Genomic DNA, 17,641 nt, shown 5'->3' on the forward strand with positions numbered 1-17,641 from the left:
AAGATTGGACTTCCCTGAAAAACATTTGCCGCACTCAGGACAACAATACGGCTTCTCCCCCGTGTGAGATCTCTGATGTGTGTAAAGATTGGACTTCTGTGAAAAACATTTCCCGCATTTAGGACAGGAAAACGGCTTCTCCCCCCTGTGAGATCTCTGATGTGTGTAAAGATTGGACTTATCTGAAAAACATTTCCCACACTTAGAACAGGAATACGGCTTCTCCCCTGTGTGAGATCTCTGATGTGTGTAAAGACTGGACTTCCGTGAAAAACATTTGCCGCACTCAGGACAACAATATGGCTTCTCCCCCGTGTGAGATCTCTGATGCGTGTAAAGATTGGACTTCTGTGAAAAACATTTCCCACACTCAGGACAAGAAAATGGCTTCTCCCCTGTGTGAGACCTCTGATGTGTGTAAAGAAGGGACTTGTTTGTAAAAGATTTCCCGCACTCAGGACAGGAAAACGGCTTCTCTACCATGTGAGAACTTTTATGCACATTAAAATGGCATTTCAAATGGAAACACTTCCCGCACTCATTACAAGAAAACCTCTTATCTTTTGGGAGGATGACACCGTCCCTCCCAGTCTGAGGTTCCTCAGGATAAGAGGAATACGATGGTCCGGCACTGTCCCTCACAGTCTGAGGTTCCTCAGGATAAGAGGAATACGATGGTCCAGCACTGTCCCTCACAGTCTGAGGTTCCTCAGGATAAGAGGAATACGATGTTCCGGCACTGTCCCTCACAGTCTGAGGTTCCTCAGGATAAGAGGAATACGATGGTCCTGCACCGTCCCTCACAGTCTGAGGTTCCTCAGGATAAGAGGAATACGATGGTCCGGCACCGTCCCTCACAGTCTGAGGTTCCTCAGGATAAGAGGAATACGATGGTCCGGCACTGTCCCTCACAGTCTGAGGTTCCTCAGGATAAGAGGAATATGATGGTCCGGCACTGTCCCTCACAGTCTGAGGTTCCTCAGGATAAGAGGAATACGATGGTCCGGCACCGTCCCTCACAGTCTGAGGTTCCTCAGGATAAGAGGAATACGATGGTCTGGCACTGTCCCTCACAGTCTGAGGTTCCTCAGGATAAGAGGAATACGATGGTCCGGCACTGTCCCTCACAGTCTGAGGCTCCTCAGGATAAGAGGAATACGATGGTCTGGCACCGTTCCTCACAGTCTGAGGTTCCTCAGGATAAGAGCAATACGATGGTCCGGCACCGTCCCTCACAGTCTGAGGTTCCTTAGGATAAGAGGAATACGATGGTCCGGCACTGTCCCTCACAGTCTGAGGCTCCTCAGGATAAGAGGAATACGATGGTCTGGCACCGTTCCTCACAGTCTGAGGTTCCTCAGGATAAGAGGAATACGATGGTCCATCTACACTGTGTGGTGCCGGATGGACATTTGAGGTAGCCGGGTTTTCTCCTGGACTATACTGTGTGATGTCCTCATCTTCTACTTTACAGTCTGGAGACAAAGTGAAATAATCCTCTGAGGTTTTCCTCATCTCCCGTCCATGTACTAAAATAGAAATACAAAGATTATTACTAGACATCAGCAGATTGGTTCCCCTAAACCAGAACTCCGCCCACATCAGGCAGCTTTGTCTCAGAGGATCTTGCAATTCCACCCTCAAGGTAACTAGTAAATGGTAGAGGGTGACTAGGTGTCCCAGGAGCCACACATCAAGTCAAGACCTGCTGTATGATAGTAAATGGCAGTCTCAGTCTGGACCTACGCCAGGCCACGCCTTAATGTGTGGGACACCTACTCACTATCTACCGATATAAAATGTCCAGCTGGTAGAAAGTGGGTGTAACAAAAGAGAATCCATATTATGTGTAAATATAACAGTGGGTAGAGGGGAGAGAGCAGAAGTCAGGAGTATGTAATGTACAACATAGAGTATATAGTGCAGGGGTCAGGAATATGTAATGTACAACAGAGTATATAGTGCAGGGGTCAGGAGTATGTAATAAACAACATAGAGTATATAGTGCAGGGGTCAGGCGTTTGTAATGTACAATATAAATTATACAGTGTAAGGGTCAGGACTCATAAGTCAGGCACAGTCAGTGAACAGCAGAGTAAGTAACCCCGGGAGAATTGTTCTATCAGAGAGCTTACTAGACCTGGGCATGGGGAAGGAAATCTAAAGCACATATCCCAGGCAGTGCCGGTAAAAGGTCAACTATATCCCAGGGCAAACATGGCAAACTGTGCCCCCCAATATGTATGAGCATTATGTGTCAGCAAAAATTCCCCCCCAAAAAAAACAAAAAAACATTGGGCACTAATCTGCATGATTACCCCACACATCCCTACTAGCACAAATCACGCCCCACCCCACAAAAAATTCTCCCCCTAGTACAAATTCCCCCCTTTACCATATCACCTATTCTAGTACAAACCCCCCAAAATTGAGCCTCCTAGCACAAATCCCCTTCTCCCACCCCCTCCCAACACAAATCACCCATGAATCACCACTTCTAGCACACACCCAAATTTCCCTTCCTATAACAATTCTTAGCCCCTGCTGCTCCTTAAATTCCTCCTCCCAATACAGATCCCTTCCCCCCTCAATTTCCTTGTGGTGCCCCCCCCCCCACCTCACATGATACCACAGTGCCCAGGGCAGCCGCCCCTCCTGCCCACCCCTTGTCCCGACCCTGAACCCAGGTGCCTAAATCTAGTAACTCCTCTGGTGAAAATGAACATTTTGCTGCCAGCTGAACCCCAGAATCTCCATAAATCCAGTCTAGAGACATAAATTGTGTCTGCAGCACAGAGAAGGAAGATTATCCGAGAGAAATACAGGAATACAGGACGGGGAACACAGCTCAGGAAAGTGACCAGGGGATTACAGGCTGATATCACCCAGTCCCCGCCCTACTCTGGACCAATCAGTGAGCAGTATGGGTGGAGAAATGTATTTAGTGTTAATGACCCCACCTGTGCTGATCTCTGTAGGAGTGTCCTCCTCTATAAATGTCCCCGTTATTCCATCCTCCTCCATAGACTGCTGATCATCCCTCACATACCTCTCTTCTTCTTCTGCTTTAACCTCAAATTCTATATCAATTGGCTCTTCACACTATACCAAGAAAATAATAGAAGAGGTCATCTGTAAAACATAAGCTTCAATTTTGTGACATCATATTTTAAAAAAATCACTTCAATGAGTCCATGTTCTAGATGCTCCGTCCCACCAACCTTGTAACATTGAGGGATGGTGTGACCTTCCTGTGTGGAATCCCGGGAATACAGAGGACGGGGACATCTCTCTGGTGGGTTCCCATTACTGGATCCATCTGTAGGAAACACACACACTGACTGAATACATTGTTTCTATGTGTTTATCAGATGATGGGGGATCTAGGTGGATCCTCCGTACTGCTCTCTCCTTTACAATAAAGTCTCCTCTTACCCGGTGATGTGAGGGGCGGCTGATTCTCCATCATGACGTCCTTGTAGAGATCCTTGTGTCCTTCTAAATACTCCCACTCCTCCATGGAGAAATAGACAGTGACATCCTGACACCTTATAGGAACCTGACACACACAATGATACAGTCACCATCCAGACACATCCCTTGTCTGTTACTGGATAATGTCCCAGGACAGTGGCGGCTGGTGCTCAAAATTTCTTGGGGGGGGGCAACAGAAAAATGTAATAGGCATTGCTTTGCGGCAAAAAAACGCTGTAAAAAATTGCGTGACTTTGAGGTCACAGAAGGGTGAAAGGGGCCTTCAGTAATTAAGGTATAGTGTGCCACCTTCAATGAAGAGAGAGACCAGCGTGCCCCCTTTCAATGCAGAGAGACCAGCATGCCCCCTTTCAATGCAGACAGACCAGAGTGCCCCCTTTCAATGCAGAGTGACCAGCGTACCCCCTTTCAATGCAGAGTGACCAGCGTGCCCCCTTTTAATGCAGAGTGACCAGCGTGCCCCCTTTTAATGCAGACAGACCAGCGTGCCCCCTTTCATTGCAAAGTGACCAGCATGCCGTGCCCCTTCAATGCAGACAGACCAGCATGCTGTGCCCCTTTCAATGCAGACAGACCAGCGTGCCGTGCCCCCTTAAATGCAGACAGACCAGTGCACTTACTTGCAGCAGCTACTTCTCCTCGCGTCCTCCCCCGGCCTCCTCCTCGGCCAATGCCATGGTTTTTGCCTTTCGGCCAATCAGGAAGTGGGTCTCGGACCCGCTTCCTTATTGGCCAGGAGGAGGATTCGTGTGACAATAGTGAATTTTCATTCGCTATTGTCACACAATGGGGGGACTCGGGGCGCACTGCTCTGCACCCCAGGTCCACTCTTTTCTGAAGCCTATTAGAGCCTCTGGCTCTAATCAGGTGATTTAAAAAAAAACCCAGTTGAACCCCCTGCGCCCCCAATGCACCAGCCGCCACTATCCCAGAATTCCCAGCACCGCTCACCTCTCCTGTCAGCAGCTCCATCATCTTCTCGGTGACTTCTAGAATCTTCTGCATGTTGTGTCTTTCAGGTTTTAGGGAGTCACATGGAGGAACTGTGATGGTCATATGATCACCTGATTTCAGAAGAGGAAATCTCTGTATTGAAAAACCAATAGGAATATCATGTTAGAATCCCAGAATCCTCCTCACTTCTCCGGTCAGGTCTGTGTTTTATTTATAGAGATAAGAGTGATGTCATGTGACCTCCCAGAATCCTCCTCACCTCTCCGGTCAGCAGGTAGATGATCTCCATGGTGAGGTTTAGTATCTTCTCCGTCATGTGACTCCGATCCTCCTCCATCCTCATTGGTACCATCATTTGATCTATACAGGTCTCCTTGTAGACAGATAACTTTGGGAAATGAACGTAAGAATTATTTGGATGGTATTGGTCACAATAATAGGATGGGGATGTGAGGGGGGTAATAGGAGAGTTGCTGTACATTTAAGAACTACTCTCCCCATGAGAATACATTTAATCTGGACTGTTTTGGATTTGTTACATCTTGGAGGACCTTGGACCCTCTTAGCCTGCCAGATCAGAATTTCCCTTTTCTATGTTGGGTTTGTTTGGTTTCTGAGCTGGTTTGCAGCTAAAACAGAACTCCTCTAGGAACAAGTGCTCACTAACGAATGAAGGAATTCCCTTCTTCATCTTACATAATATTCCAGAACAAATCACATGACCAGTGGGACAATAAGATGGTTAAGATTGCCAGTTCTGTAAGGTCTGAAACATAAGTGCAGGTGGGGTGGGAGGACAATCATAGACCCCCCTCTGTCCCTCAGAGTCCCCTGAGCCCTCCAGCCCCCTATTCCCTCAGAGTTCTGAAGCCTGACTACCCCCTTATGGCTCTCAGAGTCCTTCAGATACATGACCCTTTCAGAGGCCCCTAAAGTCTTCCAGCTTCAAAAACCCTCACATCCCCTCAGCTCCCCTACGTCCCTCAGTATTTTCCTCCTCTGACACCAATGATGGAACATATTCTTCATGACAGGCTGGGGAATGTTTTCTTCCTCCTGACCAGTAATGTAAGGGGCTCTATGCTCCATACTCCTGACCCCTACCCTCCATCATTGTGTTGGCTGCATATTGTAATGATTGCCCATTTGCTGCCTGTGTAGTGTAATAATTGCCCTTTGTAGGCCATGTATGGTCAGGATTAGAGATGTACTCAGGTGTGTTCCAGTTCGCACGTGCCCGATCCCGCCAGGAAGCCGACACTGCAGTCCGCTAATCACAGGCAGTGAGACATTTACTGATCTGTGCAGCTGCGGATAGGGAAATGTCTCACTGTCTGTGATTAGCGGAGTGCAATGTCGGCTTCCTGGCGGGATCGGGCACGTGGAAACTCGAACACACCCGAGCCCATCTCTAGTCAGGATGGTCATTGTCTTGTCTATTTATTGTCAGTGCTGTTTTTTTAGAGGAACTTATTACTAGAATTTATCTCCAAAATGAAGAGAATGTTCCGGCCCCAAAAGTGGGGAAATGTTCTGCCCCTGAAAGGGTTAATCTAGGTTTCCACACTATATATGTGTGTATCATCATCTGCTGGAGATAAAATACATCACAGTGATTATGGAGGAAGAGGACGGACATGATGGGAGATTACTGGGTGTAAATAGAAAATAAGATCTTATTACCTCATCTGCTGCAACTTCCAGAAATGTCTCCTCTCTACTTCCTCCCAACTCACCTCTCACCCGGAACTTCCTGTCTGTACCTGACATCACTTCCTGTCTGTATTCCATAGAGACTTCCTGTCTGGGTAGAAGCGATACCACCTTGTGGAGCTCAAAGGAACTGCAGTCCTGAGAAACGTCTTGCAGTGTGAACACAGGCTTGTGCTGTGTGTATGTATTAGTGATCGACCGATATCGGTTTTTCGTTTCCGATACTGATATTTTGCAGATCGCATATCTGTATCGGCCGATATTTTCAAACATGTAAAATTTTGCCCAAAAAACACGAAATTCGACACAAATCTCTTAATAAACATGGGAATCTTTATTTATTAACATTTTTAACATGAAGTGCTCATTCCTCACACCTTAACTGCATAAAAACTGATAGGAAATCTTCAATTTGGGACATTTGCTTTGCATTTCACAACATCTGATTGTGCATTATGCATAATAAAGTGCTGCAGTAGTGGACTCACTCACTGCAATATGTTACTGCAGTGCAGTCAGTGCAAAACTGCTAGAAAAAAAGCTAGGCAACAACGACAGCTACACAAAAAATACACATTCACAGTGGATTGGATGGACTGGAGTCAGTGGAAGACCACCTTTGCGGTAAGGCACTGACTGCAACTAATGCAGTGCAGTCAGTGCAAAACTGCTAGCAAAAGAGCAAGGCAGCAGGTACACATGTCACAGTGGATTGGACTGGGCTGGAGTCAGTGGAGGACTACCTCTGTCTGCGGTATGGTACTCACTGCAACTACTGCAGTCAGTGCAAAACTGCTAGAAAAAAGCTAGACAACAGCTGGACAGTGGATTGATTGGAGTCACTCAGTGGACTACCTCTGCAGTAGGGTACTCACTGTAAACTACAGCAGTCAGTGCAAAACTGCTAGAAAAAAAAAAGCTAGGCAACAGCTACACATTGGATTGGAGTCACTCAGCGGACTACCTCTCCAGTAGGGCACTCACTGCAACTACAGCACTCCCCAGAGGGCAGGGCTACACGTATAAGATTGGAGCACCAGCACCTTTATTGAAATTTTGCACATCACTGAAGATACCTTTGATTTTTTTATGAACTTGGTACTTTATGCATTTCAATATATTTATTTATTGGTCACCCTTTGATACAATTTAGGAATATTTATATGGTTATTTTATCACTGTCACAAGATTTTTGACAGCACTAGCACTTTATATCCACTGTGACACTTTCTGATAGTGATTACGGAAACAGAATCACATTATTATATGGTTTAAACATATGGTAGCACTTTTATCTCACTGTGCATAGTCACCATCTTTTGTTATTTATTGATTTATTTGCAGTATTACTTTGGCGCTACATTAATTTTATTTTATACCTATATTTGTGTTATGTGGAAGCACTGAATGTATGCTGCCATTGGCATTTTTTATAGTTTTATTGTGGTTTAGCACTGATTTTATTTACATTTACTAAGGGTGCATGCTTTGGCCAATCACATAATGCACCGCGCGCATGCAGTGCATTATGGGCGCTTGAATTTCCTTTGAAGAAGCACATTTGTTTGTCATTCGACGAACGATCAAACGGCCGATGTTTTAGTCAAACTTACCTTCTACTCAAACTTGAAGCTCATCCCTAATCACCAGAAACAGTAATCATTGGTCCCAAATCTCTAATGTTTTTTTTATGTATGTTTTGAGTTTTGCTAACACAATTTTTTGGAACGTTAGGAAAACATAAATTTTTGTTTCCACAGATCCTCCTCCTCCGTCGGTATGACTCCCCTATAAAAAACGTTACCAAGCCGACCATTATGCGACACCTGCATTTGAAGCTGTGGCAGAGATTCCACCACCGCACATCAGTGCAGGACCTTCAGCGCTCTTGGAGTGACATAAAGAGGCGCACCATAGTGGATGGACAGTGACCTCCTGTTTATAAAAATGTCCAATGAATCTCATTGATGTCATTGCTCCTGTATGTACCGCCTGCCCTAAGTAAATGTCCAATGGACATTCCCTAATGCATTCCTAGCTTTGTCTTAAAAATTGTAGGGGCATTGAGTATATTGCTACCATGTGGAGAAGCAGCTGGATATTTGTGTCCTAAAATTGTGTGTAACTTGTGCTGTTTTTATCTGTAGAGACCAGCGATGATGAGGAGGAGCAGCAGGAGGCTCATCCACCTCAGGACCACTGTAAGTACTTTGACTGTGAATGTGTTCTGTGTCTTTGTTCTAAGTTGGAGGGCTGCATTTTTTATTGTATGTTTTCTCTTTTGTGGTTTATGTAGTTTCAGCGATGGGTGAGGAGGAGGACGGTGAGAAAGGAGGAGGAGATGGAGGAGGCGGGGGAGGAGACAGTGGAGGAGGAGAGGGAGGAGGAGATAGCTGAAGATAGGGGCGAGGAGGACACCTTCCCTCAAGCTTAATGTAAGTACCCTCCATGTGTTTGTGTCTTCTCTGGGTCCCTGTTTAAACTGGAAGGGCTGCAATGTTTGTTTTTCTTGGTTTTGGTTGATGTAGCAGCAGACATCTATAACGTTGAGAAGGACAGGGGAAAAGGGGAGGCTGCCCCCCCCCCCAGCCCACTGTAACTACTTTCAATGGGTTGTCCTACTTTCTGTGTCCCTTTTCAAAATTGCTGTTATTAAATGAATGTATTTTTTCTTTGTTTTTCTAGTATCTGCCATGTGGTCACCCCGTGGGGAGGAGGAGGAGGCCCATGGAGGAGAGGAGGCTCCCTTCAGGCACACTGTAAGCACATTCAATGGGAATCTCACATGTAATGTGTGTGCTAGGGGGATGTATATATGTGCAAATGTAAGTTTGTGGATGATCCAGTGTATTTTAGCTAGATGTGACAGGAAGGTTGAAGTGGAGTTTGACATGGAGAATTGTGAAAGTCAAGGATAGAGAATATCCTATCAGGGCCATCTAACAATGAACACTAATGGCAAGTTAATTTTGGGCAACACAGTCAGTGTGGAGAGGGTTAACTTTCCCGATTTGATTGTTCTTTCTAAGCATCAAAAAAGGAGATGGTCAAAACACTTTGATGTTGTTGGTGCCTCAGCCATACCTTTTCAGAGAACCACCTTCAGCACAGAAGTATGGAGTACATATCTTTAAGGCTACATGGTAAAGGGAGGTGCTGCGCTAGAAACAAAGTGAGTATATATCAGTCCAATAAGACAATAGGTCCATCCATCCACCAGGGTCAGCTGTTGAGGCAAATAGGTGCTACCACCACCAGATCACCTCCAACCACACTGCCTCTTATCGTCCTGTTATTAATGCAAAGCATCCATATCCCACTATAGGCTCATCCAGAGTTCATATTCAGCACCCAGTAAGGCCAGATAATGGTCCAGGATCAGGCAGGCTCCCAGGAAAGGGTCACACAAATTCCCAGGCTCAGGATCCGGTCCCCAGGGAGGATTAACAAAAAGCCCCAAGACTAGAAAAACACTCATAGAGTAGTAGGTATGAAATAAAAGGCATAATTTATTTTAAAGCTGTTCAACTCACATAAACATGCAGAGCAGGGTCAGTGTGTGTGTACAATCCGGTTTCCAACCGACAAAATGGCCGCTGCCTCCTTGGCGCAATGACGTCACACCTTCCAGTACCGCCCGACGCTGCGTTTCGTCAGCAAATGACTCATCAGGGCCCCTGAAGAAGAAAGCTTGCAGAGTAGCAATCAGCTTCAGCACTGAAAAGGTGCAAAAAGCACCCCTTAAGGGGAGAGTGGAAGGAGAGAGAGAGAGGCATAGGTGGGAGAGAGAGAAAGGTGTAAAAGAGTAGGGGGGTTTAATGGGTGAACATTTAGAGAAAGATCCCACCTCCAGCAACCGAGTGGGGAGTCTCTTCAATGTGTCTCTTTAGATATATAGATAGGGAGAGGGAGAGAGAACTCCATCTACATTTAGTTTGGTATAGGGAGAGATGTGTGCACATGTATCCTGGATAGCAATTGGACACAACACATACCATTGTTACAAATGTTTGTTTGTCTTAACCTATTGAGGTTTACATGGCAAGCCTTTTACATTGTTTTTGTGGAACAGCTAATAAAATCAAAAGTCATCTTGTTGAACCTTTAGAAAACTTTCCCCTGCAAGATTCTTGTCTAGGCTTATGGCCCCTTAAATCTGGAGCGTCTAGGATTTACCTGTTAGCCCAAACAAAGAAGGGACACCTTATAGGATTTCATTATGTGAAGATTGGGTTTAGCAATTAGAAATGTAACCACATGTTTGCAGTAAAGCCCCGTACACACGTACCGATTGTCGGCCATAAATATTCGGCCGACGACCGATCGGCCGTTTGTAGGCTTGTTAGTATGATGCTTCCGACAACCGACAGCGACTTTTTGGCCGAACAGAATCTGTTGTGCAGGCATTAAAATTTTTGTTGGCCAACACCAGAACGGCCGATTGTTCGCCAGTCAGTACAGAATTCGGCCGACAAACAGCCGATTAGCAAGACTGGGAATGCTCAGAAAAGAAAAAACACACGGAAAGTTACAGTGGGTACGGAAAGTATTCAGACCCCCCTAAATTTTTCACTCTTTGTTATATTGCAGCCATTTGCTAAAATGATTTAAGTTCATTCTTCTTCCTCATGAATGTACACATAGCACCCCATACTGACAGAAAAACACAGAATTGTTGACATTGTTGCAGATTTATTAAAAAAGAAAAACTGAAATTTCACATGGTCCTAAGTATTCAGACCCTTTGCTCAGTATTTAGTAGAAGCCCCCTTTTGATCTAATACAGCCAGGAGTCTTTTTGGGAAAGATGCAACAAGTCTTTCACACCTGCATTTGGGGATCCTCTGCCATTCCTCCTTGCAGATCCTCTCCAGTTCTGTCAGGTTGGATGGTAAACGTTGGTGGACATCACTTCTGCAGTCGGCTGTTGTTGGCCGACAAAATTCATGTGCAGTCTTTTGCAGTTTTCAGCCGACAGGACAGCACCGGACAAAAGACGGCCGATCGTTCGGCCGACATTCGGGACGTGTGTACGGGGCTTAAGAGAAGCACGTGTGTAGAAAGACCTACATTAACAAGCCAGGGACATTTCTTGTCCAGCATCCCCCCCAAAAAATAAAAAAATAAAATCTAATTCAAAATATATTTACAGTATTACAAACAATATCCAAATGATTACAAACAGTAATGACAAACACAAATATAAAAAACAAGATATAAAAATAACCGCACTGAGCTATAGCAAATGTGAGCAGCAGCTGTAGTGGGAAACACTATGAGAAGAAATGAAAATAACAAGCTAGTAGACCACCAGCCTGGGAAGGCGTGCTGACGTCATCACTGTGCATCCCGAAGTCGGACGGCGGCGGCTTCTCATGTTTTACTGGCGCTGATTATCTCATCACATTGTGAGTGTATTTTCTTTATTAATAAATGATTGTGTAAGACCATCTACACTATTGTGGCCCAATTTTTCTTGCATATACTTGCTGGAATCTAATTTTTGGATGAGGTGGCTGGTGGTCTACTTGCTGAATACTGCGGATCCCTATATCTGACAGGACCTGGCTAGGAGAGGAGAGGAGTTTGCATTTGAGTTGGCTTCTGTGAAATCTGGAGTGTGAATAATGCGACTAAACCTTTTCCATCTGGTAAGCGCATAGCCTTAGCATGCTTCACTGCGGCTGATTGAGTGATCTTTGGTGGTGGACATATCAACTCTATATCTGCACTCTGGAATTCTTCAGTTTTGGACTTTTCTATTTGTCCCTTTGGGCATTATTTGTGTTATTTGCCTCAAGCATTTGTATGATCTTATGAACATTTGGAATATTGTTCTTATATCAATTTATTATTTCCCAGCACAGCTTGTTATTTTCACAAATATAAAAAAAACTAACATAAAAAAAACATCAAACATGAGGTGGGGGCTCAGGAGGGGGGGGGGGTTGCAAAAGTTGCAGTGTCTGCTACAAGTGTAGCTGTGCCTGGGGCCCATGGCAGAGTAGGAATTGTACCCAGGAGCTGACACTTATATTGTATTGCCTCAGCCCACTGAGCTATTTAACAATCTGTCTTGAGGCGTAATCTTTAAGCCCAAAGAAGACAATGGAAATGTGCCAACAGCATATTTCATAAAGCAATAACAGGACCTCAAGAAACACACAGATATATATATATATATATATAGATGTACAATTGGCTACCAGTAGACAATCTCCAAATAGACAAGCTCCCAGTAGACAATCTCTCAGATCAGCTGGGATAATTGGCGATTTTATTTTGAATCAGCTGTGAATGCTGTCACTTGGCGAACGCTTGAATGCCCCCCGCTTCACAGGCATGTCCAATCATCTCAGCTGCATGTACTTATCACTAATTCTACCACCATTTAACAATCTGTAGACATAAACCCCCCCCCCCCCCCCGACACAACTGATGTGATGATGGTCGGACTAGAACCCATGACATATCAGTCAGTCATTCACTATTGAATTTAGCGATCACAAATTTGCCTGGGCGTTATTTTAAGTAATTTAATCACTTTCAGACCGGAGGATTTGGCTGCTCAATGACCAGGCCCTATTTTGCGATTCGGCACTGTGTGACTTTAACGGACAATTGCGCGGTCGTGCGATGCTGTACCCAAACAAAATTGATGTCCTTTTTTCCCACAAACAGAGCTTTCTTTTGGTGGTATTTGATCACCTGTGCAATTTATTTTTTATTTTTTGCGCTATAAACGAAAAAAGAAAAAATTAAAAAACAATATTTTTCACATTTTTTTATATGAAATTGTCAAAGAAAAAAAAGTGAAAATCAAAAATTAACACTTTAGGCCAATTTGTTTTCTGCTACATATTTTTGGTAAAAAAAAAATTGCAATAAGCGTATTTTGATTGGTTTGCACAAAAGTTGTTGCGTTTACTAACTACGGGAAAGATTTCTGTCATTTTTGTTGTTTTTTTTTTTTTTTACTAGTAATGGCAGCAATCTGCGATTTTTAGCAGGACTACGACATTGTGGCGGACAGATCGGACCCCTGACTGACATTTTTGACACTTTTGGGGGGGTACCAGTGACATCACTACAGTAATCAGTGCTAAACATATACACTGTTACTGTAATAATGACACTGGCAGGGAAGGGGTTAACAGTATTGGTGATCAAGGGGTTAAATGTGTCCCTAGGGGCGTGATTCTAACTGTTGGGGGTGTGGCTAGTGAAGTAACCACAGAGACAATCGATCCTATATAGCAGGATCGCATAGCCTCTGTGCCTACCTCAGGGAGAATGACAGGCGGCTGTGTTTACATCAGCCGTCTGTCTTTCTCACTCTGCTGCGGGAGATCACGAGTGGCCGGTGCCCATCGGAGTCGCCGGTCACATGCACTGTCTCCCCAGCTGACAAGCGGGGGCAGGAGCGTGCCTCTGGCGGCGCACGATCGCCCCCTAGCTCCACCCAGGCGAGCGCCATACATGTACGGGGCTTTGCCTGTGAGCGCCAGCCTGCCGCAGTATATCTGCGGCGACTGGGGCTAAAGTGGTTAACGCGCCGAGAAAAAATAGAACTGGAGCAGTGCAATTCTTTCAGCTTAGTGAATTACCCCCCCCCCCCCCCCGTGTCCGACAGTCCACCGCAATATCGCAGTCCTGCTATACGGTGCTGATCACCGCCATTACTAGTAAAAATATATATCCCATAGTTTGTAGATGATATAACTTTTACACAAACCAATCATTATACACTTATTGGGATTTTTACCAAAAATATGAAGCAGAATACAAATTGTAATAAATTGATGAAGAAATTTGATTTTTTACATTTCTTTTTATTGGATGTTTTAAATCAGAAAGTAAACAATATTGTTCTTTTTTTTTTTCAAAATTGTCTTTTTTTGTTTATAGCGCAAAAAATAAAAAACCTGCAGAGGTGATCAAATACCCCCCAAAAAAACTCTATCTGTGGGGAAAAAAAGGACATCGATTTTATTTGGGTACAGTGTCGCACGACCACGCAATTGTCAGTTAAAGTAACGCAGTGCCGTATCGCAAAATATGGCCTGGTCATGAAGGGGGGTAAATCTTCCAGAGGATAAGTGGGTAACTAATGCCTGGAAAGCTTGGTCATGGAAAGATTTGTCAGGACGCCTGAACCTTCCTAGGACAGCCTAGGATGAATGTGTTCCCCGTTCCCATAGAAAGATTGGTCTCTTGTACAGGATAGGAAACAGAGATGCCCAAACACCACATGTGAAGGGAGGCAAACAGAAGCACTGCAGCAAGGAGTGATTGCGGCATTCTGAATTGGAATTGATAAACCTGCTTTAAACTTAAAGTGAAGATAAAAGTATTAAGCCCGAGGTACGATAAGGAGTTAAGGACGCCAGAAAGCGTATAACCCCCCAGATACGGACAAGACAGGAAACACCCGTGGTCATAACAGGATATCGGAACGATTAAAAAGCCCTCAATCATCTATTCGGAGACCAAGTTGTATATAATAGGCGCAATATACACCTTATTAAGGTGAGAGTCCAGAGCACCTAGATGTGACACCTGGTGGAGGCAGAAAGTCACAACACTTTTCCTTTGCATGAGAGCACTTTTGAAGATATTGAATAGAATTGCACCTTATCGTTTGGATTTATGTATATGGACATTATGAAACACAGTACTGTATTAATTTTTAATTGAAGAAAGCACAGAGCACTTTTTATTGATTTTGAAGAAATATTTATATTGAGTCAATTGGATATTTATTTATTTTATTCATTGGAACACAAGCACCCAGCACTTTTTGATATATTATTAACACAATATAGAGGCATATTGGAATTATTTAATTATTTATTTTTATTTTGTAATATATTTAATCACGGTATAATTTTAAGTGACCAACTATTTTTCAGCTAGAAAAGAACACAGTTTTATTCAAGGATTATATACAGATTCACATCAGTTTATAAGGCATTTGTATTTTCACTTCTGAAGCGCGCCACAAACTTACAATATTTTTACCTAGGATGAATGTGTTCACCGTTCCCATAGAAAGATTGGTCTCTTGTACAAGGTCACGTCAGGTTATGTGTCGGTTATCCAGGATCAGGCGTTCCACGTGCTGAATGATCACAGGAATCACTGCTGGGGGCTGGGAACCACCACGGCCGGGATCCTCACTGACCGACGTCTACACCAATCAAATCTCTTCCTGCGGCTGAGCGTCTCATCACCGTACTGTGCTTGAATTCTTCTGTAGATATCTGCAGGTTTTACACCTTCCTTCACAAGAACCTCCATCACCACACGCTGTTCCACGCACGCGCTAACACTGTTATCTGCCATCCTGAATAACGCTCCCTGGACTGCCTCCACATGTGCCCCACCCATCAGTAATAGGACACACCTACCTCTCACTACTGCATGTAGGACCGCCACGCTACCATCCCTTTCTATACCTGTAATATGAAAAGTCACAGTTTGACTTGATTGGCCCTTGTAGCACAATACTGCATTATGGCTACTAGATGGAGCCAAGGAAATCAGTGTATGAAATAAAATACTTCCAATATTCATCCCAGCTGGGAAAATACTGTTTACATTCATTCAACTAAACAGACCTGTAAGTGTTTGTGAAATCTTCCCGCACAAAATGTACTCAGCCAATGAAAGGTAAGGACTCCATTTTTATTTTTCTCCTGCTATTACTGGTCAACACGGTACAACACTTCATCCATGTCTTTGGTGATCTCCGATTTCCTTATGAAGTGTTTCTTACATGATGAAGATCAGCCATGGAGTATATCTGAGGTGTATATCAGGGTGTGCTTCTTCCTCACATGTCCACCAACATTCATATAGAAGACATTTCCCGCACTCAAGGCACTAATACACCTCAAGAGTTGTGTGGGATCCCTCATGTACAGGAAGACAGGACTTCAGTGAGAAACAATTCCCTCATTTAGGACAGGAAAGTGGCTTCTCGACCATGTGACATCTCTGATGTCTGTAAAGATTGGACTTATCTGAAAAACATTTCCCACACTCAGGACAGGCATATGGCTTCTCCCCTGTGTGAGATCTCTGATGTGCGTAAAGATAGGACTTCAATGAAAAACATTTCCCACACTCAGGACAGGAGTAGGGCTTCTCACCTGTGTGAGATCTCTGATGTCTGTAAAGACTGGATGTCTCTGAAAAATATTTCCCGCACTCCGTACAGAAATATGGCTTCTCCCCTGTGTGAGATCTCTGATGTTTATAAAGACTGGACGTCTCTGAAAAACATTTCCCGCACTCAAAACAGGAATATGGCTTCTCTTCCGTGTGAAATCTCTGATGTTTGTAAAGATCAGACTTTTGTGAAAAACATTTCCCACATTCAGGACAGGAAAACGGCTTTACCCCTGTGTGAAATGTCTGATGTCTATAAAGACTGGATTTCTCTGAGAAACATTTCGCGCACTCAGGACAGGAATACGGCTTCTCCCCTGTGTGAAACCTCTGATGTCTGTGAAGACTGGAGTTCACTGAAAAACATTTCCCGCACTCAGGACAGGAATACGGCTTCTCACCCGTGTGAGATCTTTTATGGACATTAAGTTCAGATTTAAAATGGAAACCCTTCCCACACTCAGTACAGGAAAACCTCTTCTCTGTTGGAATTACGGCACTGTTCCTCACAGACTGAGGTTCCTCAGGATAAGCGGAATACGATGGTCCGGCACTGTCCCTCACAGTCTGAGGTTCCTCAGGATAAGAGGAATATGATGGTCCGGCACCGTCCCTCACAGTCTGAGGTTCCTCAGGATAAGAAGAATACGATGGTCCGGCACCGTCCCTCACAGTCTGAGGTTCCTCAGGATAAGAGGAATATGATGGCCCATCTACACTGTGTGGTGCCGGATGGACAATTGAGGTAGCCGGGTTTTCTCCTGGACTATACTGTGTGATGTCCTCATCTTCTACTTTACAGTCTGGAGACAAAGTGAGACAATCCTCTGAGGTTTTCCTCATCTTCCGTCCATCTACTAAAATAGAAATAAAAAGATTATTACTAGACATCAGCAGATTGGTTCCCCTAAACCAGGACTCCGCCCACATCAGGCAGCTTTGTCTCTGAGGATCTTACAATTTCACCCTCAAGGTAACTAGTAAATGGGTCCTCTGATCTCCTACCAGTTCATTTCTTTATTCATGGACCTTAGTCAGAGAGTGAGGGAACAATGAGAACTGTCTTTTATAGGAGTGACAGTGATGAGGGGATTATAGGACGAGTGTCCCCTCCCCCTCTATCACTCATTGCCATCTTCCCAACACAAGATGTCCCGCACTTCCTTATTTAGTCCAAGATTTAGTCATGAATAACAGCGGGGCTGAGCCCCACCAGAGGTCAGAGAGTGAGGATGGGGGGAGAACAACCAAGATGAAGACTGGACTGATCCTGAAGACAGTCATCATTCGGTTTTTGACTCCTCCC

The 17,641-nt window shown here is 44.4% G+C and overlaps 3 protein-coding genes across 3 annotated transcripts in view; 1 reads left to right on the top strand and 2 right to left on the bottom strand.

Moving 5' to 3' along the window:
- LOC309550274 (uncharacterized protein) overlaps window positions 1-17,641 on the bottom strand; it is a gene marked incomplete at both ends in the record, with an annotated part of 1,476,097 nt that overhangs the window by 63,986 nt on the left and 1,394,470 nt on the right.
- LOC309549905 (uncharacterized protein) overlaps window positions 1-17,641 on the top strand; it is a gene marked incomplete at both ends in the record, with an annotated part of 228,719 nt that overhangs the window by 55,861 nt on the left and 155,217 nt on the right. The gene's annotated exons all lie outside the window — the stretch shown is intronic.
- LOC309549906 (uncharacterized protein) overlaps window positions 15,674-17,641 on the bottom strand; it is a 72,047-nt gene continuing 70,079 nt past the window's right edge. The window contains exon 7 of the mRNA XM_082250396.1: window positions 15,674-16,728. Coding sequence (XP_082106522.1) covers window positions 16,120-16,728 — 609 coding nt within the window. The 3' untranslated portion in view covers window positions 15,674-16,119. The remainder of the gene's footprint in view (window positions 16,729-17,641) is intronic.

Source organism: Pelophylax lessonae (genome assembly GCF_965119305.1).
Source record: "Pelophylax lessonae genome assembly, chromosome: 3".
Taxonomy (NCBI): Eukaryota; Metazoa; Chordata; class Amphibia; order Anura; family Ranidae; genus Pelophylax; species Pelophylax lessonae.